Source organism: Pongo abelii, chromosome 2 (genome assembly GCF_028885655.2).
Source record: "Pongo abelii isolate AG06213 chromosome 2, NHGRI_mPonAbe1-v2.0_pri, whole genome shotgun sequence".
NCBI classification, from domain to species: Eukaryota; Metazoa; Chordata; class Mammalia; order Primates; family Hominidae; genus Pongo; species Pongo abelii.
Genome location: NC_085928.1, coordinates 102108639 through 102131554, shown reverse-complemented (window position 1 = coordinate 102131554; position 22916 = coordinate 102108639). Strand labels below are relative to the sequence as shown.

Genomic DNA, 22916 nt, shown 5'->3' with positions numbered 1-22916 from the left:
GCGTGCGCGCAGCCTGCGCCTCGGTCCGGGTGGGTCTAAGAATGATGATTGATTCGCCGTGCGCACGCCAGCGCGTTCCTCTGGGGCAGGAGAGGGGGCCTGCGTGTGACCGAGCGTGCGTGGGAGGACGCGCGTGTGTGTCTGTGCGCCCTGATCACGGTGGTCTGTGGGTGGGGCGGATCGTGCGCGCGTGCCCGATCTGTGCGCCCCAAGCCAGGTGGGTCTCCGAATAGGAGTGGGTACCAGCGTACACGGGTTTGCACCCAGGAAGGGGTCTGCTTGTGGGTGGGCGCGCCAGCTCTTCCCCAGGGGCCATTTCTTGAGCGCTTCCTGTGGGGTCCTGGGCACCTCGGGGTGGTCATGGCCGCTAGGCTTTGCCCTCACAGGTCTAGACCCGCCTTCACCCACTAGATGGAGTGTATGGTGGTGAGAGCCCGTCGAGACAATGTGAGGGGCTGCTAGGAGAAGGCGAAGATTGGAAACCTAGAAGGGAGAATAAAACAGTCCAGCAGAGTGGAGGGAAAAGTTTTCTTTCTTTCTTTTTTTTTTTGGAGATGGAGTTAACCTCTTGTTGCCCAGGCTGGAGTGCACTGACGCGATCTCGGCTCACTGCAACCTCCGCCTCCCGGGTTCAAGCGATTCTCCTGCCTCAGCCTCCCGAGTGGCTAGGATTACAGGCATGCACGACCATGCCTGGCTAATTTTGTATTTTTAGTAGAGACGGGGTTTCTCCGTGTTGGTCAGTCTGATCTCAAACTCCCGACCTCAGGTGATCTGCCCGCCTCGGATTCCCAAGGCGTTGGGATTACAGGCGTGAGCCACTTACTAGTCCCAGCCAGAAAGGTTTTCTGAGAAGAGGGCACTGCATGTGCAAAGGCCCAGAGGTTGAAAGAGGGCCAGAGCCTGGTGAGGAACTTCCCATGTCCTAATGACCTTCTGTGTCTATATCCAGCAGCCTTGCCTTACTGGTACCAGTACCTGCCTGCTGCTACCAACCAGTCAACATGTGGCATCTTCCACGCCACTGTGATGAGTCAGGGATGAGCATCTGACTCTGGTTGGTCCAATCAGCTTGTCCAGGGACTTTGGCTGGGAAGATTGGAAAGGAGGCCAGCTTTTTGGGCTGGGGTTGCTGAGAGACGTGATGATGAACTGTGTGGCCTACCTGGCATCTGGCCCCAGCTTCAGCTTCGTTTACTGTCTTGCTCCCCACCCTCACTAGCCTGCATTGAGGCCTCCTCTGTGCCCCACAACCCCTGAGTTTCTCATCCCGAGAGAGCCCAGCATACACAGAATTGAAGGGTTTTCTCATTCATCTTCCTGTGCTCACCCTGAGGACTGGGCCTATGTCATCTGCTAACCACTGTCCCCCCAGCACTCACAGTGGAAAATGGAGTGCTATGCAGCCCTGCAGCTTGCCTTCTAGAACAGTTCACAGGCAAGGCCTCCCACACTGAACCCTGCTACAGCCAAATGGTGCCAGCAACACAGTAGCTACTTGTTACATCAGCTCAGACTAAGCCACATCCACAGGAGCATTTGGTGATTCCACAGAACCACAAGAGACTTGACCTCCTGGAAACGAGTTAACCAAGATTAATGAAAAAGATTAAGGTCATGCGCCCTGTAAAAATGTCCCTCACTGGATGAACTGTGACAAGGTAGGGTACTGCGTGGTCTCTCCGGCTGACCCTCTCCATGGGTCATTCTTTGCTTTTATCACTACCTGGCACATATCTTTACATATTGGTTTATTGTTTTCCCTCCACCAGTAGTTAGGTGTTTGCCCTTGCTGTATCCCCTGTGCCTAGAACAGTGCCCAACATTGGCAGGTGGCCAATAATTGCAAAATAAGCAAATGTATGAATGAACCATTAGATGCTTTGTGTTGTACACTTACTACCTGCTGGGCACATTTATTTAATCCTCATGACAGCCCCTGAAGTAGGTGTTACTTTTTCCATCTTACAGATAAAGACTCTGAGGTTTGGAGAGGTGAAGTGATTTGATCAATGTCACATGGTAGTGAGTGTGCCCAAGAATCATAGTTTCATTTTATTCGAGAAGTTGGGGGCCAGGTGCAGTGGCTCATGCCTGTAATCCCAACACTTTGGGAGGCCAGGGTGGGAAGATCTCTTGAGCCTAGGAGTTTGAGACCAGCCTGGACAACAACATGGTGAGACTCCATCTCTACAAAAAAAAAAAAATATTTTAAAATTAGCCAGGCATGGTGATGTACACCTGTAGTCCCAGCTACTCGGCTGAGACAGGACTGCTTGAGGCCAGGAATTCAAGACCAGCCTGGTCAAGATGGCAAGACTCCATCTCTACATATACATATCTATAGATAGATAGATAGATTAATAGATAGATATGTATTAGCCAGGCACAGTCACACATGTTTGTAGTCCCAGCTACTTGGAAGGCTAAGGCAGGAGGATCACCTGAGCCCAGGAGTTAAGGGCTGCAGTGAGCCATGATCACAGCACTGCATTCCAGTTTGGGTGACAGAGTGAGACTCTCTTAAAAAAATTTAAAAATACTGAAGAAACAAAGGGCGCAGTTTGTAGAATCTTGGAGTGGAGGAAACTTCTGTGTCACCAAACACAGAAACCATCAAAGAAAATCTTTCACTTCCAAAATTAGTCTATAGAAAAAAAAAGAAAATCTTAACCCAAATAAGAGACTGAGGCAAGAGCTTCAATCAATCGAGGTTTATTGAGCCAGAGTTGGAGCGTGCCCAGGAAAGCAACACAAGTCACAGAAACGTCTGTGGCCTGTGCTCTCCCAAGAAGTTTTCAGGAGGCTCAATATATGTACATTTCTTTAAAAGGGAGAAGACAGTGAGGCAAATGGTTATGTTTTTGTGAGACTCTTAATTAGTGTCCCGTAAATCTAGGCTATATGGAAGATAAGGCGAACACTGGAAGAACAGGGAGTAACAGAAGAGCCAATTATGCAGAGGTCTCAGGTTAGGTAGAGGAATGACTGATCTCAACTTATCCTTGTTCTGCACCTGGGCAGATAAACTTGTAATTGACATTGTCAGTGTGAAATTTAACAGACTTTGGTTTTAGGAGTTAGGTTTAGGTTGCAGACCTAAAGTTGCAGTTGACATGTCCTTGTTTTATAGGAGGATATACATCCTGAAAGTTTTAGGGACTGGCAAAGAATTTACTGCTGAGCAATTTGTGACTGCAGTCACCTGGAGATTCATGAGGCTTTTTGCCTTTTTGTGGGGATCTGGTTAATGCATAATATTTTGACACAAGGTTGCAAGGTAACAGGTATCCATTTGGGAAAAGAATGACAGTTTTGGAGAACATTAGTTCTACAGCATAGAATGAAGTGTTGCCGGAATAAAATTAAAAAAAAAAAAAAAAAAAAAGGCTGGGTGCGGTGGCTCACGCCTGTAATCCTAGCACGCCTGTAATCCCAGCACTTTGGGAGGCCGAGGTGGGTGGATCACCTGAGGTCAGGAGTTCGAGACCAGCGTGACCAAAATGGCGAAACCCCGGCTCTACTAAAAATACAAAAATTAGCTGGGCATGGTGGCAGGTGCCTGTAATCCCACCTACTGGGGAGGCTGAGGCAGGAGAATTGCTTGAACCCGGGAGGCGGAGGTTGCAGTGAGCCGAGATCGCGCCAGTGCACTCTAGCCTGGGCGACAGAGCAAGACTCCATCTCAGAAAAAAAAATAGGAATGCCAGTGTTGTGTGGCTCAGTCTCCAAGCTTAACTCTCCCTTTAGCATAACCAATTTGGGGGTCCTGAAATTTTTATTTTCGTTTATGAAAAAATCAATAACCATTTGCATAAAAAATAAAGTCTATATGGAAAAAGCCACCATCACAGCCAAAACACAAATAACAAACTGTAACTTGTTACAAACAGCATACTTGTAACTCATTTCAAAATAAAGAGCTGATTTCTCTAATATATAAAGCGCTCTCATAAGTCAATAAGAAAAAGACCAATGGTAGCCAGGAGTGGTGGCACATGCCTGTAATCCCAGCTACTCAGGAGGCTGAGGCAGGAGAATCACTTGAGCCCAGAAGGCAGAGGTTGTGGGGAGCCGAGATCACGCCATTGCACTCCAGCCTGGGTGACAAGAGCAAAACTCCATATCGAAAAAAAAAAAAAAGACAAATGGCCCAGTAGAAAGTGTGGCAAAGGATACAAACAGACCATTCACAGAAAAAGATAGATAAATAACATCTCTCAGGAAAGTACCTCCCAGTCACCCTTTCTTCGAAAGTTGTTGAAGGATGCACTTCAGCAAAATGAGGGAGTAAACCAAGAGACATAGTCTTAAGATCCAGGCAAGAGTGAGGCACCTAGGAGCCCTGGAAGCCAGAAGAGCCTGGTAGCACTGAAGGAACACTCAGGCTACCTTGGAACAGAGAGGATGGGATTGCCATGTGGTTCCACATGGCTCTGAAAATAGACAATGGCTAAGCTGTGCAACAGACTGCCTATGACATCTGGTTGCCCAGAGCTTCTGTGAAAATACTTTAGGACAAGGCTTTCCCCCACCCAGGGGTGGGTTGGGGAATAGAGTGTATGTACTTTGTTTTGTCCAATTTTAGACTAAAGTCCTCTGAGGCATCAACTGGTGAGGGTGAGGAAGTGGCCCCATAGACTGAATTGGGCCCGCCCCAGCCTGGTACATTTCTGTTCTGTCGCAGTGACAATTCTCAGCTCAGAGGTCCTTTGGGTAACTTTCTCTGACGTCGCCCCTATCCCCTTGCCAGCTGGATGAAGCAGCATCCACCAGAACTGCTACCATCACTGCAGGGGGCTTGGTGGGCAGAGGCCTGGCTTGTCTCCATTAGCACTGTGTTCCTGTGCCCAGTGTGGCCCCAGCATACACTATGGGTTCAGTCAATCAGCCCCCAGGCTGGTCTGGGACTGAGTCATCGGAGGGAGTGGGTGTTGGACACAGCTCCCTGCCCTAAAAACCTTCCTTCTTGGGCTCGAGGAACTCCCACTGGGGCAGGACTAGCTGCTGGGAGGAAGTGGGGCCTACTGAGCGTCTGCCTGGGCTAGGGAGTGGAGGTGAAGGTGGACTCCTCATACAGCTCATATGGGGGCACTGGGCTGTGGAGCCTTAGCCGCTTTTAATTGGCAAGCCCTGGCTTCCTGGAGGAGGAAAGGGGAAGAGAAGTGCCCTGGGGGCGAGGATTGAGTCAGCTGCATTGTCATAATGGAAACAGTACAGCCCTGGGTGTCCAAGACTTCCCTTCCATGGGCCTCAGAATCGTCCGTATGATGTAACACTCTTTTTTTTTTTTTTGAGACTGAGTCTCGCTCATTTGCCCTGGCTGGAGTGCAGCGGCTCCATCTCGGCTCACTGCAACTTCTGCCTCCTGGGTTCAACCGATTCTTGTGCCCCAGCCTTCTGAGTAACTGGGATTACAGGCACACACCACCACTCCTGGCTAATTTTTGTATTTTTAGTACAGACGGGGTTTCACCATGTCGGCCAGGCTGGTCTCGAACTCCTGACCTCAAGTGATCCACCCGCCTCGGCCTCCCAAAGCACTGGGATTACAGGCGTGAGCCGCTGCCTCCGGCCAAAGTAACACTTTTGCACAGGGAGTTGGACTTGAGTGACAAATGGGTGACAAAGTGCTTTGTTAACTCGCAGATGTGAAGGGGACACTGCTGCTGACCGCCTGGTGACAGCTAGCCAGTGGTTGAGAGACCGCAAGATGGTTCCTCGTCTTTCACTTCCCTCCGTCCCAGGTCTGAACTGACCAGCTGGAGCCTTTGGGGGACCACGGATTCCCCTTTACACTCACACAGATTTCTCTTGTCCGTCACTCACTCACAGTCCAGTAAGGATCCTGCTGTCTAATCCGCGAAGACATCTTGAATGCAGGGACAGCCATTTGGAAGACTGTCCTCGAGGGTGGCAGCAGCCTCTCAGCACGGGGAAAGCCAAGGTGACCACTAAGCTCGTCTGGGGTGGGAGGGTGGCAGGCCCGGGTGGAGAGTATTGGAGGCCGCCTGAAGGAACCTGTGCTCCGTGGCATTTACTCAATGTGCGGGTCTGACACCTCCCAGCTTATCTTGTCCCCATCTTCCCCTTGCGTCAGGTCCCCACCCAGCAGGAGGAGGTCCGAGGATCTGCGCTACGCTGGCCCCGCGGAGTGTGGGGGACTTTTCCTCTCAACCACCAGTGCCCCGCAAGCGTGGGTGAACAGTCCTCACTGGCTACTGTGGGACGCTGGGCAGGCGACTTCGCCTCTCTGGGCCTCGGTTTTCCTGCTTGACAAATGGGACTGATGCCGGCGTTGGCTTCTTCGGGCGGTAGCGAGGGTTGACCCCTGGAGTCAGGGAGCCAGCCGCGCACGCCCTCCCGGGCGGAGGTAGGGGCTGGGGGGCGTCGCCTCCGGCCTGCGCGCCCCCGGCCCCGCCTCCCGCCAGCGCACCCCTCCCCCGGCCCCGCCCCTGGCCCGCTTCTTCCTCCCGCGGGCGGCCCAGCCCTAGCGCCCCGCGCTCCGCGGGCAGCCCCCTGCCGCCGCGCCATGTCCGCCGGCTGGTTCCGGCGCCGCTTCCTGCCTGGGGAGCCGCTCCCCGCGCCGCGGCCGCCTGGGCCGCGTGCCAGCCCCGTGCCCTACCGACGGCCCCGCTTCCTGCGCGGCTCCAGCTCCAGCCCCGGGGCGGCCGACGCCTCGCACCGCCCAGACTCCCGGCCAGTGCGCAGCCCCGCACGAGGACGCACGCTACCCTGGAATGCAGGCTACGCCGAGTGAGTGCCCCTCCCCGACCCCCAGCTCGGGCCCGGGCCTGAGCCCGCCTAGAAAGCGGGAGGAGCTGAGTGAGTGACAGCCCACACCCACCTGTGGACAGCCCCTTCTTGCCCTCACCTCCGAATCCTGACAACTTCCCCGTCATCCCGACCCAAAGTTTTCCTTGGGATTCCGACCTCCCCCTCAGAGAAGACAGGAAGGACCTGCAGCCCAGGGGCTTCCAAGATGAGGCCCAGAGACTCGGTAGAGTTCCAGCATTCGGGGCTTTGGAGATTTACCCTCGCCCCCTACCCCCACCATCTCTCCCTGGGTATGACCTGCGCTGTATGGGACAGGGCTTTGGGCTGCGACAGGACAGGGGACAGGAACGGCAACCTACCCTTACCTTCTAGCCCTGGGTCACCAGGTAGGCTCCAGAGGAGCTGGGCCCTGACTTTTACCTTAGCCATGAGGCCAGTGAAGTTAGGAAGCTTACATCGTGGTTGTCTAAGTGTGTGTTAGGGACAGCACTGGGGAGCTGTTGCCCCAGAGGGAGGGGTCCTCTCCCTGTGCTAGCTTGGGTCCCTGTGCCCATGGGGACATAGGTGTGTCCCTGGAGGGTCGCTTACCATTTCCCGGCCTCAGGATTATCAATGCAGAGAAATCTGAATTCAATGAGGATCAAGCCGCCTGTGGGAAGCTGTGCATCCGGAGATGTGAGTTTGGGGCTGAAGAAGAGTGGCTGACCCTGTGCCCAGAGGAGGTGAGTGCAGTCTGAGTTCTTGGCTGGAATCCCTCCTACAGGCTAGGGCCACGACCTGCAGGCTGAGGTTCTTACCCTGCTGCCCCAGGTCCTAGTTAGGTTGCGTCAGGGGACAACTGGGGAAGTCAGGCAGAGGCTGACACTGAGCCCTTCCTGTGCAGTTCCTGACAGGCCATTACTGGGCACTGTTCGATGGGCACGGCGGTCCTGCAGCAGCCATCTTGGCTGCCAACACCCTGCACTCCTGCTTGCGCCGGCAGCTGGAGGCCGTGGTAGAAGGCTTGGTGGCCACTCAGCCCCCCATGCACCTCAATGGCCGCTGCATCTGCCCCAGTGACCCTCAGTTTGTGGAGGAAAAGGGCATCAGGGCAGAAGACTTGGTGATCGGGGCATTGGAGAGTGCCTTTCAGGAATGTGTGAGTGTGTGGCTTTTGGCTGGGGAAGAAGTGGAGATTTTGCCCCTAGGGGTCTCAGGAAATGGCATCTCTGTATACCCATGGTCATCACACCAGATCCTTGGACTGGGAGGATGAGATTGGGTTGGTTGGATTGTTACTAACAGCCATCACTATCAGCATAACCCCTCTCATTTATCCAGTGCCTACTGTGTGCTAACTGCTTTTACCTGCATCATCTAATTGAATGCCCTATTGGTCCTTGGTGCAGGGGCTGGTTTCTCTTCCTATTTTGAGTAGCCCTTCCCTTGTCTAGATCTCCTGACTGCAGGGATCTTGGAGGCATGGCTGGACTTTGGGCTGGGACTGTCAGGCCTGCTGGTGGAAGTGAACTGTAGGGTAGGGTGGGGATTGAGACACAAAGTAGCATGGTGGCAGAACAGGCAGCAGCTAAGGTGGCCTCGGTTTACCCCAGGATGAGGTGATCGGGCGGGAGCTGGAGGCCTCAGGCCAGGTGGGCGGCTGCACAGCCCTGGTGGCTGTGTCCCTGCAGGGAAAGCTGTACGTGGCCAATGCTGGGGATAGCAGGTGAGTCACCCCTTGGAGGGTGGGCAAGGGTGGGATGGGGAGGGCACAAGCAGCAATGGGGACAAGCAAAGGTGGCTGGAAGTGGAGGGATAGTAGGAAGGATTGACTGGCTGAATTGTGTGTGCACTTGGTATGTGTCGAGTGTGGACAGTGGCTGCTGGGGAGGGCAGGGACCTCAAAGGCCCCGCTAAAGGGCTAAGCCTTCACCCTTGCAGGTCTTAGGTAGTCATGGAGGGCTTTAAGGGATCATGGACAGAGCTGGGTCCTGGTGGTTGGAGGACGGACTGGTAGGAGGGTGGCCATGGGTGAGGGTGGAGGCCCCCTCCTAGACCTCTCCCTTCTCTCCTCAATCCAGGGCCATCTTGGTGCGGAGAGATGAGATACGGCCACTGAGCTTCGAGTTCACCCCAGAGACTGAGCGGCAGCGGATCCAGCAGCTGGTAGGTGCCCTTGGCAGCATGGAGGCTGTGAAGACCCAACTCCTGGGTCCAGGGCCATAAGAAGGAGTATGACCTGAGCGCAGCCTCCCCACCCTAGGCCTTTGTCTACCCTGAGCTTCTGGCTGGCGAGTTCACCCGACTGGAGTTCCCTCGGCGGCTGAAGGGGGATGACTTGGGACAGAAGGTTTTGTTCAGGGATCACCACATGAGTGGCTGGTGAGTGGGGATGGGGGACAGGTGGGAAGGGAGACCCCTGGGATCCAGGCCCAGCTCCACCTTGGCAGGGTGGCACTGTGAGGGTGTGACAGCTGGGCCCTGAGTTGGGGAGAGATGAGATGGGGCACAGGGCTTGGGTTGATGCTGGCTCTGCTCCTGGTAGGAGCTACAAACGTGTGGACAAATCGGATCTCAAGTACCCACTGATCCACGGACAGGGTAGGCAGGTCAGTGCCTGGTCCCCGCAACGCCAAGAATCCCTCTTCATTGTCCCCTGCAGAGGTGGGAGCTCCTTTGCCTCTTGCTGGTAGCTGTGGCTGGTGGCCTGGGATTTGCTCTGAGACTAGGAATTTTCTCTCTCGGTCCACGGCTTCCAAGGGCCACAGTCCACCTCTCCCTGTGTGCTCTGCAGTGCTAGGGCCTGGTACTTGTGCATTTGCTGGAGCCGTTTGCCATCGCCTCACACCTCACTTTCCCTCAGGCTCGGTTACTAGGAACACTGGCTGTCTCCCGGGGCCTGGGAGACCATCAGCTCAGAGTCCTGGACACAAACATCCAGCTCAAGCCCTTCTTGCTCTCTGTCCCACAGGTAAGGGGGCAACGCTGTCCAACCCAGCTTCCATCTGCCCAGAAAGGCAGACAGGCTGGTGGGAGTCGGGAAGGGAGTGTGCAGGATCCTCAGGCTTAATTTGTAGGTGACTGTGCTGGATGTGGACCAGCTGGAGCTACAGGAGGATGATGTGGTTGTCATGGCAACTGATGGACTCTGGGATGTCCTGTCCAACGAGCAGGTGGCATGGCTGGTGCGGAGCTTCCTCCCTGGGAACCAAAAGGACCCACACAGGTACTGTACCTGCTGGGGACCTGCTTGGGCCTGGGTTGGTGCCAGCAGCAAGCCCAAGTAGTTATGGCTGAGAAGACAGAGCACTGACAATAAGCTGGCAGCTGGCCAGGATCGGGGCTGTCTCAAGCTTCTTGGAGGAGGAGGGGAGACCGTGGGTTCCAAAAATCCCTGGATCTAGACTCTCATGGTCCAGCCTGTGGCCCTCCTAGACTTGCAGCTTGCTTGGTCCACAGTCGGACTGCATTGCTTCAGTCCCCATGTCCAGCCTTGTGCAGTGAGTTCTCCTAAGGTCTGGCCTTGCCCCTTTGCTCTGCCCCTGAAGTCTATCTGCAGGATGGTCTTCACAGGTTCTCAAAGCTGGCCCAGATGCTGATACACAGCACACAGGGAAAGGAAGACAGTCTCACAGAGGAAGGGCAGGTGTCCTACGATGACGTCTCTGTGTTCGTGATTCCCTTGCACAGTCAGGGCCAAGAGAGCAGTGGCCACTGAGGATTCAGACACTGTATCCCAGAACTGCTCTAGTGCCCGGGTGTGGTCTGGGCATCCCTCCAGTGTGACCAAGAGCAAATCCTGCCTGCCCTATCCCTAGCCACCGCCCAGTGCTCTCACTATCCATCTCAACACACATCCATCTCAAGAGGAACATTTATACCAGGCAGTCAGAGCTGGAAGTGTATGGAGAGCCCAGCCCTCCAGGTCCTGCCTTTTGCGGTGATAACCTTCTCTGGCAGAGTGACTTTACAGCTTAACTAGGAAACCCATGTGAGGCTCCTCAGACAGGATCTTCAACAGCCCAAAGTATCATTCTCAGATAGGGGGACCCAGGCTAAGGGTATTAGCCAAAGATGCCAGGATGGGCAGCTAGCCCATGTTTAGATCCAGGTCTCCAATTCATGGATGTCAGGGCATGAGTTCAACAACCCCCAAAGTCCACGCAGGGTGGCTTGTAGAAACCTTTGGGCAGCCTCATGTCTGCTAAAACTGCCATCTTCAAGACAGCCCCTGAAAAAAGACCAGTTCAGGTCCTGCCCTGCTGTTCTTTGCTGGAGATGAGGAACAGGCGCTGGGGCTAAAGTTTGGGGCAGAGCACAAGGGACAAGAGGAACTCTTGGAGTTGGCTGGGTGAGAGGGCTCTCCATTTGCTACCTGTAGTAGCCTGCCTCCTAACTAACGGTTGATTCTCCCTAGTTCCAGCCCTGCCCTGGTCTGATGCCCCAACACTGCCCTTGCTTTGTTTTCCCCGTCACCTCCCTATTATTAAATGTTTTCTACAGAAGAGCCTTGTGAGTCATGAATTTCTGTACAGCTTGGATTAAGGATACCTATTGCTATTTCTTGTTACCTTTCAGTGGATTAGTTTTAGCTCCACCTTGTAAGCCTGCATGTAATCAGGACTATGTTTTCTTTGCAGTTTCCCTAGTTCTCAGCTTGGGTGAGCCCCAGTGAGAGAATTTTTGGCCAGGAAACAGAAAAGTCTCTACCACCACTTTTTTTTTTCCCTTTTCTTTGAGATGGAGTCTCGCTCTGTCACCCAGGCTGGAGTGCGGTGGCATGGTCTAGGCTCACTGCAACCTCCAACCGCCACCTCCCGAGTTCAAGCCATTCTCCTGCCTCAGCTTCCCAAGTACCTGGGATTGAAGGCATGCGCCATCACACTCAGCTAATTTTTGTATTTTTAGTAGAGACAGGGTTTCACCATGTTGGCCAGGCTGGTCTTGAATGCCTGACTCCAAGTGACCCACCTGCCTCAGCCTCCAAAGTGCTGGGGTTACAGGTGTGAGCCACCGCACTAGCTTTTTTTTTTCTTGGGAGACAGGGTCTCACTCTGTCACCCAGGTTGGAGTAAAGTGGTGTGATCACAGCTCACTGCAGTTTTGACCTCCTGGGCTCAAGTGATCCTCCCACCTCAGCACTCCGAGTAGCTGGGACCACGGGTATGCACCACCACACCCTGCTAACTTTTTATTTTTTGTAGAGACAGGGTCTGTGTTGCCCAGACTGGCTCAAACTCCTGGATGCAAGTGATAATCCCACCTCAGCCTCTCTGGGATTACAGGCATGAGCCACCATGCCCAGCCTCCACTACTTGTAGGCTCTGGGCTTGAGATACTGGAAGGGTGGTCTTTTCACTTAAAAAAAAAAAATGTAAGGCCAGGCATGGTGGCTCACACCTGTAATCCCAGCACTTTGGGAGGCCAAAGCAGGCCGATCATGAGGTCAGTTCGAGACCAGCCTGGCCAATATGGTGAAACCCTGTCTCTACTAAAAATACAAAAATTAGCCGGGCATGGTCGCACATACCAGCTGCTCAGGAGGCTGAGGCAGAATAATCGTTTGAACCTGGGAGGTGGAGGTTGCAGTGAGCTCAGATTGTGCCACTGCATTCCAGCCTGGGCAACAGAGACTCCATCTCAAAAAACTAAAAATAAAAAGTAATGAGACAGGGTCTATTTTGCCCAGGATAGTCTCAAACTGCTGGGTTCAAGCAGTCCTCCCAGCCTGTAGCTGGAATTACAGATACACACTGTGACTTTTTCACTTACTTTTGAATGCAGATTTCTATAAAGCTAGAATTAGCTGGATAAAAGTTAGGGCCTTAGGGCTTGCTGTTTAATAAGCAGCTTAGTTCATCTTCTCCAAAAAGACTATGCTGTCATCTTGGCTGGGCACAGTGGCTCATGCCTGTAATCCCAGGACTTTGGGAGGCTGAGGCAGGTAGATCACTTGAGCTCAGGAGTTTGAGACCATCCTGAACAACATGGTGAAACCCCATCTCTATCAAAAATACAAAAAATTAGCAGGGCATGGTGATATATGCCTGTGGTCCCAGCTACTTGGGAGGCTGAGGTGGGAGGATCACCTGAACCCAGGAGGTGGAGGTTGCAGTGAGTGGAGATTGTGCCACTCCACTCCAGCCAGGGCAACACAGTGAGACTCTGTCTCAAAAAAAACAACAACAACAAAAAAAACACACAAAAAAACGGGGTCAGGCGTGGTGGCTCACGCTTGTCATCCAGCACTTTGGGAGGCCGAGCAGGCGGATCACCTGAGGTCCGGAGTTTGAGACCAGCCTGTCCAACATGTTGAAACCCTGTCAGCCTGACCAACATGTTGAAACCGTCTCTACTAAAAATACAAAATTAGCCAGGTGTGGTGGCGCATGCCTGTAATCTCAGCTACTCAGGAGGCTGAGGCAGGAGAATCGCTTGAACCTGGGAGGCGGAGGTTGCAGTGAGCCAAGATCGCGCCATTGTACTCCAGCCTGAGCAACAAGAGCAAAACTCTGTCTCAAAAACAAAACAAAAACAGCTATGCTGTCAACTAGGACGTACCAAAGCTCAAGTGCTCAGGAAGTATCTATTGAATTACAAGGCAAACCACCTTCATGACCTCAGCTTTACTTGACCCTTCCCCTGATTTACTCCTACTTTATAATTTAGGTGAATTCTCTTACCAGGCAACTGACAGCCCAAAATTGCAGCCAAGAAGAATATCCAACAGGTTGCAGAGCCAATGGTAAAACCTGTATAATTAACTCAACTCAACTGAGAGGCTCTCAGAACCCACCCCACCCCAGCTTTTTTTTTTTTTTTTTTTGAGATGGAGCTTCGCTCTTGTCGCCCAGGCTGGAGTGCAGTGGTGCAATCTCGGCTCACTGCAACCTCTAGCCTCCTGGGTTCAAGTGATTCTCCTGCCTCAGCCTCCTGAACAGTTGGGATTACAGGCACACACACCACCACACCCAGTATTTTTAGTAGAGATGGGGTTTCATCATGTTGGCCAGCCTGGTCTCAAACTCCTGACCTCAGGGAATCCACCCACCTCGGTCTCCCAAAGTGCTGGGATTACAGGCGTGAGCCACTGCATCTGGCCTCAGACCCCCTTTCCTACCCATTAACTCTAGATTTCATTTCCTACACATTCTCCAGGGAAGACTGGAAAAACTGCATCAGACATTTCCCACTGCTATATTCCAGTGCAGGACTTCAGGGTTGAACCTGTCCACAGCTGGGCCCTATGGTAGTCTCACCAGGACTCCTCTAGCCAGGCAGCTTGAGTGCTGTCCTACCAGCCTGTAGGAGTGTCACTTCCTCTTTCTTCACCACAGCCCCCACTACCTCACCACTCCGCCTGAACAAAAAAAAAAGTGTGGGCAGCATCCTGTGCCTGCTTCTGTTACCCACATCAACTGGTGAGCCAGCTCGCCCCCACAGCCTGCTTGCCTAGCTTGCTACCATGCCTGCTGTTGTTCCTCACATCACAAGGCTGAATGAAGCCTGGGGAGTGGGTGAAGTGGGTCTTTCAGTTGCGAGCAGGCCAGAGACCAGAGTGGCTGCTGTAAGGGCAGCCATGCTCACCTACTTGTTCATGTCTCCCAGCACTGCTGAACACGGAAGCAGTCCTCCCACCAGGCCAGGAGGGGGTCTCTTCCTACGTATGTAGTCTGTGTCAGAAAAGCCTATGCATGGCCTGTCACACACAAGCTAGGATGTTCCCTCCGCCACCGTTGCAGAGTCCCATGAGCAATGTGAAAATGTGGCAGGCCTGAGGTTTTCTTCTCTGGTCCAGAGCGGGCGAGGCAAGAGCAGGAAGCAGGTTCTACAGCTCTGAGAATGCTGAGCTGGAGCAGCAGCCTCCAGGCAAATGGGTTACCCAATCAATTGCCTTCTGCCAGACTGGGTGCTGGGGCCTCAAAGAGACTCCAGTATTCTTGCCCTCCTGAAGCCAGGGACTAGCAGGACAAAACATATTCCAACTAGAGGTTGTCAATCTGGTCAAGGGTTGAGGTAAACAGTAGAGGATGCAAGGCAGCCTGAGGTAAGTGCCAGACAGTCTCCGAAGATTCAGGCTGGCTCAGGCTTGCCTTTCCCCGTCAGTCATTGCTGGCTCTATGGCTATTACAGCCTGGGGTTGAAGGTTGGTTCTAGGGGTTCCTCCCACCAGCCCATAAATCTTAGTTACCAAGGGGCAGTCAGAGGCAGTCCCAGGGAGCCCAGCAATCCCTCCACACAGCATTACAGCAAGCTGCAGTGTGAGCCAGGAGAACTGACAGGAGACAACCCAAGTTACAGAAACTCAAATCGAAGAGGCTGCAGCCATAAAATTCTGTTTAAGACTGTAACATGGAAAAAATGTTTATACGTTAAGTACAAAAGGGACATAAAATTGTATATACAGAATAATGACTATGTAAACACACCAAAAATCTATGCACAGAAATGTCTAGGGGGAACATTTAACACTAAAAGATTAACAGTGGTAGCATTTGGGTGGCAAACTTGATTCTTTCTAAAATTCCCAAATTTTCATTAATAAGCAGTAATTATGATTGAAACGGGAAATAATTTAAGTACCCAGTGCAGTGTCACTGTCAAATAAACATCAGTGGCTTTGGCCCCGATTCCTAAGGTGGCAAACGCCGCTGCCCCACTCCCCACCCATCCCCAATAGGGCTCGAGCACCTCTAGCCCTGCTGAGCACGTCTGTGCAGCCCCAGCCCTCAGCATGTCTTCCACTCACTTCCAGCTGTATCTTTTCCCTTTCCTTCTTAATTCAGGAGGCAGCTTTGCAACCACAGGGCCCAATGATAGAGACCGTGAGGTGGCGTTTTTTTTGTTGTTTTGTTTTTTTTTTTTTTGAGATGGGAGTTTTGCTATTGTTGCCCAGGCCGGAGTGCAATGGCACAATCTCAACTCACCGCAACCTCCGCCTCCTGGGTTCAAGCAATTCTCCTGCCTCAGCCTCCCAAGTAGCTGAGATTATAGGCGCATGCCACCACACCCAGCTAATTTTGTATTTTTAGTAGAGACGGGGTTTCTCCATGTTGGTCAGGCTGGTCTCAAACTCCCAACCTCCGGTGATCCGCCCGCCTCGGCCTCCCAAAGTGCTGGGATTACAGGCGTGAGCCACTGCGCCCGGCCTTGAGGTGGCATGTTTTCAAAGAACATGGTGCCTCAGTTTTGGACACACAGGAACTCAAATACAATCATTTTCCTGCTGCTAAGTAATGCTTGGTGGCTGCTCTGGTTGCAGATATGTGAAGTTAGGTAGCCTTTCCTGTTAACCCACGGTTCCAAGCACTCTCTCTTAACAATCATTCCTATTGTGAATCTTCTACCCTGAAAAGCCAGGGGTGGGCAATAACAATTAAGATCATTTGGTTTCTAAAAGTTCTTCTTCTCTGGGAAAGCAGAGCTATACAGTGGGTGGCATCCTGTAGATTCTAGTCTACATTTGGGAAAGGTGTATGCCTCTTGCACTTTCAGTTGGAGGAACAAGTCAAAAAGTAATTGCTTAAAAAAAAAAAAGTGCTAGCAATTCACAGCCTATTCCTGCCCGCTGAACAGAAGTTGTGATGCCTTGATTTACCCCCTAGCAGCTACATATTCTTGAGCAAGTCATAACCCTATTGTGCCTCAGTTTCTGGATCTGCAAGGAGTGTTGCCTGCATAAATGTTTGTTTAGGAACTTAGTAAAATGACATACCACTCTCTCTGCTCAAGGCCATGAGCCAGCTGCAGCTCATGTCACTCAGCCTGGGCCTGACCAGAGTCCTTTCCTCTTCCAAGAGAAAGCAAGGAAAAGCAGCAAGCAAGCAGACATACCAGGTCAACGGGAGTGATCTATCATTGGCAACGAGGCCTCAAACAAACTGCAAATGCTCTGGCTTCAGCACCTTATCCCCAAATGCCACAAACCAGACACGGAAGCCATGCAAGAGTGACTATCACACACACACAGGCACAGACAGAGTACCACCAAGCAAAAAGGGGGCTAATACTGCAGAGATGGCCCCAAAGTGCAGCTTGAGGAACACAGCGAGTCATCCCAAGACCCTCACTTAGCTGCCAAAGAAAGCGAACACTATAAGCTTTGCTTCAGTCTTCTGAAATGAAAATATTAATAAGACTCACTAATACTTGCGGCAAACACTATTAGCAGGGATGCAGTGTGTCTCCTGGGCTGCAGGACTCCATCTGCTTCAGCTGAACTCTCAGAAACTACAGATGAGAGATATATGCATACACACACACATATATGCATATCTGTATGCACACAGATGTATTTAAGTGAAGGTGCATACACTGTGCTAAAATACAAACAACAGAAATCAAAGGTCATATATAAAAAGGCTAAATATGACATATAACACAGGCCTAGAACCAGCTCTTGGTTGGGAGCTGGGGAAAGGGGGTAGTATCATCTGAAGACTATGTACACAATTTGTGGTGGGCAGGGAAGGCATCAGTGTAAACAACTCAGACTCACTTCACAATACTGGCCCACAGGTAAGTGTGATGTATCTCATGTACAAAAATAGACTCCCACCTTGCTTTTGTACAAACCAAGCTTGGTAGGCACCCAGGAGGACCGTGGGTTTGTCTTGATGACAGGGAACTGCACCAGGCTGCTGCAAAACCTTCCAGCCCTAGGGACTCACCTGCTACCCTCCCGCTACCCTCTCCTTTCCCTCCCTTTCAGGCCCTTGGGTCTTTTCCCACCCAACACCTACAGCCTGAGGCCTGCCCGACCACCTAGCCTCACACGACTAACTGCAGAAACTAATTGCATGGCTTCCTGCAAGCAAGGTCCTTCTGTATCTGTCCCTTTCTCTGACCCCAAGATATATGAATATGTTTCTGTAAATGTTTGGCACCTAAGAAACATGATGGTTGTGGATAATGCCACAAGTACACAGGGAGACCCAGTAACAAGACATGCAGGGTGAGGGCGAGCGGCTGAGCTGCCCAAGCATTTCAAAACCAGGACTTTGGCTTCCCATGCAGTTGGAGGGTAGAAGGGATGTGCGGAACTGATGACTTCACCGGCTCCTCAGCAGCATGTACATTCAAATTGAAGATGCTTGAGAGCCCCACTATAGCAAATCATGAGTCTGGTCACTCGTCTAGCAGAGCATGGTGCAGTGACAGCTAGAAAAGCTGAGTTCCAATTGAGTCTGTTGCACCAAGAGTCCTTTTGAAGACGCTCATCAAAGTAATTATTTTCTTTTGAGCAGATGTACAGCACATCCATGGGAAGGCCATGTAAAAGGATGTTCTCCAGCCCAGTCAAATGATCCAATCCCACTATGATCTCAGTTCCCTCTGAGTTTCTTCCTGCTGGCCGCCCTCACTGTACAGAAATAGCTGAGCAGCAACAGGGTCAGTCATCAATGGTGGGCAACCAAAAGGCCTAGAAGGAGAACATAAATCAACTTTAAAAAGCCAAGCATCTCCTCACTGCCAATGGTTCTTCACATCCCACCCCACAGCAAAAATGTGCCCAACCCCAATGGCTCTGGTAGCCCTCCCTCCTAACCAACCAACCCTGATGCTCTAAGGAGACAGAAACACTCTTCCCTCTATGTGAAAGTAAACTGGTTTTGTTTTTCTCCAATAATCACTGTCCACCTTCCACCAGAGCAGACCCCCTCCTTTTTTTTTTAAAGGAAGGGAAAAAAAGGAGTGCTGCCTGGGAGGTGGGTGAATAGGTAACCTGCCCTCATTGCTAATCCACCAGGTTACCTCCAACAGGCCCACGCCTTCCTGGGCTGTAAAAAGTAAGGAACTGGATGGTTTTGCTGTATTTTTTCTAACATTTTTTTCCTGGTTTAAAAAAAAAAAAGCAAGGGGGCAATGTGCTCTGGGTAGGCTAGTAATGAAATGTCTCATCCCCGAATACCCAGGCAGGTTTAGGAGATCACAAGGGAAAATCGGAGCTGAGACTCACTGATCTTTTGTTCTGTTAGTAGTATCTAGGAAGAGACAAGGGCCTGGAGTTAATTCTAAGTGGTGAGTTATGACCAACTGTAGAAATTTCTGGGAATTTGGCGTAAACCAACAGGAATGGAAAACTGAAACCACAAAAGGCCGGTTCAGAGTATTTTAAGGAGCAAAAAAATTGCCAAGCGTAGCCCAGGTACTTTGGACCTAAAATTAGGGTCCAGAGCAAAAACTGGCCTATGATCTCCTTGGAGCTCAAAGGTGATTCCTGATCACCTCTAGGAAGAATAAAAATGAAAGACAAGACCAGCCCAGCCAGAGATCAAATAATAGGAGATGAAATAGGGAAACCACCAGTTGAGAAACATGTACTTGGATGCTTGTAATGTACCTATGCAGAACACAGCTTGCTGTGCTTGTTGAGGCACCCACCACCCCAACTGGAAAGGGTCCCTGAGTGGCAGATACCTCTTACTGTTCACATACCATGTTGGAACACGCGCTGGCAAAAGTCATGAACTTGGGGTTGAATTGCAAACAGGTAATCGGGCCTGTGTGTTTACCATCCAACACAGCTACTTTTATACCACTCTCTCCATTCCAGACATGGATCTTGCCATCCTCTGAACCTAAAGAGGATATTCAAGGAAAATGTAACAGCTCAAGGCACAATACAAAGACAACTGGAAATGACACATGGATTGAGATCTGAGGATACGCCAAGCTTTAGGACCCATCCCTCAGGCAAAATTGAGAGGGAGGAGAGGCGGTGAAGGAAGGACACTTTGGAAATTGATCTTGACCCTAGCTATTTGTTCACAGGCATGTCACTTCCCCTCTAACTTTGGTTTTCTCATCTAAAAAAGGGGCCAAATACCATTACCCTACCAACAGGCAGCCACTAAGATGACTGAATGTAGGGTTACACCAGGACATTAGTATTACTAATAAGGTAGTGCTTGTGGAGTTTAACTCAAATTTTGGTCCAGTCAGGGCAGTTAAAAGACACTATGTCCTTGGCATAATGTGCTATACAGAAATCTGAGAACATCTATCAAATAGATAATAATGTCTCAGTTAATAATTTAAACAAAGAAATGCATAGTACCAGAGAAATAACCCCCACAGGGGATAAGGGAAACTCACCAATCATAATAAACTGAGAGTCTGGAGTAAATGAAGCCTCCAGTGTGACAGCTTTGCTGTTGGCATAACCCTAAAACAAAACAGAGCAGTTCTTTTGTTGTTACAGAGCCATTAATAAAAACAGATGCCTACAAACACTGACTCAGCACATGCATCACCTTCCTTTCCATGAAACCCTTTCCTTGTCATGTACTACACCACCAAGCTTCCAAATGTGGCTGCCATCCTTGACAATCCACTCCCACCCTCAACTCTGTATTCAAGGTATACTCAAGAGGACAAAAAAACTTTACTGTTAGGAAATTATTTTATATCTAAATACCAAACTTGGGTCACTTGGTGAGAAATGAACATCTACAAAATCCAAGAGAGGTAAGTTCATGAGCAGGAAGAAAATACAAGTGCATGCCTTCATGAGTAAGTCAAGAGTAACTGTTGGTCTCCACCAACCAGCTAACATAATTCTTAGCATAGGAAGTATGAGCATGGAAACAGCCATGCTTGAAGGCTGTCAGCTCACCCCAAACGTGTGCATCACCACTCCTTTGAATGCATCAATCAGACGAATGAAGCTGCCGTTGGTGGAAATGAGGATGAGCTTGCCATCGTTGCTGAATTTAAGTCCTGTCCACTCACAAGTTCGATCATACTGCATCTTAAAGGTAGCAAATGGCCCCTGCAAAAGATAAAAAACAGTAGCCCCAGCCAAGGTATATTAATAATTTCTTCTGCTAGAGCCAATTCCCATCCTATTCCTTTAGATTACTTTTTGACTAAGGAAAGCAGAGAATGAGCTACTTCTCTGCCGCTCTCTAATATCTACCATATTTTTCCTTTTGTAGAAAAGGCTCTTACAGGGCCGGGCACGGTGGCTCACGCCTGTAATCCCAGCACTTTGGGAGGCCAAGGTGGGTGGATCACCAGAGGTGACGAGTTTGAGACCAGCCTGACCAACATGGTGAAACCCGTCTCTACTAAATACAAAAAATTAGCCAGGCGTGGTGGCGGACACATGTAATCCCAGCTACTTGGGAGGCTGAGGCAGGAGAATCACTTGGAACCCGGAAGGCAGAAGTTGCAGTGAGCTGAGTGAGATTACACCACTGCACTCCAGCCTGGGCAATAAGAGCAAAACTCTGTCTCAAAAAAAAAACCCCCCAAAAAAACAAAACAAACAAACAAACAAACAACAACAACAAAAAAAAAACAGCTCAAAGATCTCAAAGATTCAAAGATTTACCTTATCAAAAGAACGAAGGTCATAAAGCTTGACCATTTCAGAGTTGACACCTGCAGCGAAAATTAACCCTTCTGGATCAAAAGAACAAACTGGCTTCCCCTGCAGATGCATGAGGCCCTAAGGGAAAAGAAATAAGAAATACACTAAAACACACATGCCACAACCATACCTGGAATAACCAAAGACTGCTAGTACAATGGGGAAAAAGAAAATGAATCCAGGACCTTACCACTATATAATTTACTTTTCCCAATTTAAACTAAGAAAGGCATACAAACAAATATCAGCCTACCTACAGAACAGAAAAAGCAAACATAAAACTAAAATGAAGCTTTTAAAAAACAGGTCTCCAGACAACAATTTCTGATCAACTCTAACTGCACAATATTACAGACACAGAATTCAAATAAAAATAAATCCCTTGAAGCTAAAAGCTCTAGGAACACTTCTAAAAACATTAAGCTGGCTGGGCACAGTGGCTCACGCCTATAATCCCAGAACTTTGGGAGGTCAAGGTAGGAGGATCACCTGAGGTCAGGAGACTAGCCTGACCAACATGGAGAAACCCTGTCTCTACTAAAAATACAAAATTAGCCGGACATGGTGGTGCATGCCTGTAATCCCAGCTACTCGGGAGGCTAAGGCAGAAGAATCGCTTGAACGCTGGAGGTGGAGGTTGCGGTGAGCCGAGATTGCGCCACTGCACTCCAGCCTGGGTAACAAGAGCGAAACCCTGTCTCAAAACAAAAACAAAAACAAAACAATAAAAAACCCACAACAATTAAGCCACAGAGTACAATGCAATCTACACTAGATTAGGCTATGTGCTTAGCAGCTACCAACTAAAAAAACAGATTTTCTCCAAAGTTTAAACAGACCCTGTGATCCCAGAATGGAACCACTGTTTTCTCCCTTCTTTGAGAGGTAGAGTTCATTACAGTGCCTACCAAAGAAAATGCTCAAAAAGTATAACTGTGAGGTACCATTACCTGGCAGTTAGGAGACCGGAGATCCCAGAGTCGAATGGTTTTATCAAGAGACCCAGAAATGAAAGTGTCATCCACAGGTGACATGGACAAGGCCACCACCCTGCAATACATCGAGATAAATAGGAGTTGATGCGAAATATTAGCAAAAATTGGATGTGAATTCTAAACCACTCTGCCTACCTATATGTATATACCTGTTCTCCCAAAATTGCCATTTTAAGAAACACAATAAAACACACATACCACAACCATATCTGGAACAAAGAAAGGCAACTAGTATAAAAAAAAAAAAATTTAAAGCTACAAAATAAAAATATATGATTCCAATGCAAATCAAAACCACAATGAGATACTACTCCACAACCTCTAGCATAGCTATAATAAGAGAGATAACAAGTGTTGGTGAGGATGTAGAGAAACTGGAACCCTCATACATTGCTAATGGAAATGTAAAAATGGTACAGTTGCTTTGGAAAAGTTTTTCCAAAAAAAGTTACCATGTGACCCAGAAATTCCACTCCTAGGTATTTACCCAAGATAACTGAAAATATATGTCCACACGAAAATGTACACATATGTTCAGAGCTGCACTATTCATAATAGCCAAAAAGTAGAAATAACCCAAATGTCCATTAACTAATGGATGGACAAACAAAATGTGCTATATCTATACACTGGAACATTATTTGGCAATAAAAAGTAATAAAGTACTGCTTCATGTGACAACATGGAGGAATCTTGGGAACACCATGCTAAGTAAAAGAAGCCAGGCACAAAAGATCAGATATTAACTGATCCATTTACACAAAATGTCTAGAATAGGCAAATCTATA

The 22916-nt window shown here is 49.9% G+C and overlaps 2 protein-coding genes across 10 annotated transcripts in view; one reads left to right on the top strand and one right to left on the bottom strand.

Annotated features, from left to right (window-relative positions):
* Positions 1-18: 18 nt before the first annotated feature.
* Positions 19-11263, top strand: PPM1M (protein phosphatase, Mg2+/Mn2+ dependent 1M). 8 transcript variants are annotated; one of them, XM_063722466.1, is made up of 14 exons: positions 19-217; positions 956-1661; positions 5650-5747; positions 5836-5947; positions 6101-6756; positions 7382-7499; positions 7661-7915; positions 8370-8482; positions 8838-8922; positions 9020-9138; positions 9302-9365; positions 9620-9727; positions 9834-9982; positions 10330-11263. In XM_063722466.1, the coding sequence occupies exons 5-14, from the start codon at positions 6533-6535 to the stop codon at positions 10472-10474; spliced, it is 1380 nt and encodes a 459-aa protein (XP_063578536.1). In that variant the 5' UTR covers positions 19-217; positions 956-1661; positions 5650-5747; positions 5836-5947; positions 6101-6532; the 3' UTR covers positions 10475-11263. The 8 variants fall into 8 exon arrangements, with proteins under 8 accessions (XP_063578536.1, XP_054408122.1, XP_063578537.1 ...); XM_054552147.2 differs by having other exon boundaries at positions 27-217; positions 953-1661; positions 10305-11263; XM_063722467.1 differs by having other exon boundaries at positions 30-217; positions 1534-1661.
* Positions 11264-15089: 3826 nt separating this feature from the next.
* WDR82 (WD repeat domain 82) overlaps positions 15090-22916 on the bottom strand; it is a 33722-nt gene continuing 25895 nt past the window's right edge. For both annotated transcript variants that reach the window (XM_054552150.2, XM_002813662.5), the window contains exons 4-9: positions 22084-22183; positions 21095-21211; positions 20375-20530; positions 19855-19924; positions 19195-19337; positions 15090-18178 (exon numbers count right to left, since the gene is read on the bottom strand). In XM_054552150.2, the coding sequence (XP_054408125.1) occupies positions 18149-18178; positions 19195-19337; positions 19855-19924; positions 20375-20530; positions 21095-21211; positions 22084-22183 (616 nt within the window). In that variant the 3' untranslated portion in view covers positions 15090-18148. The remainder of the gene's footprint in view (positions 18179-19194; positions 19338-19854; positions 19925-20374; positions 20531-21094; positions 21212-22083; positions 22184-22916) is intronic.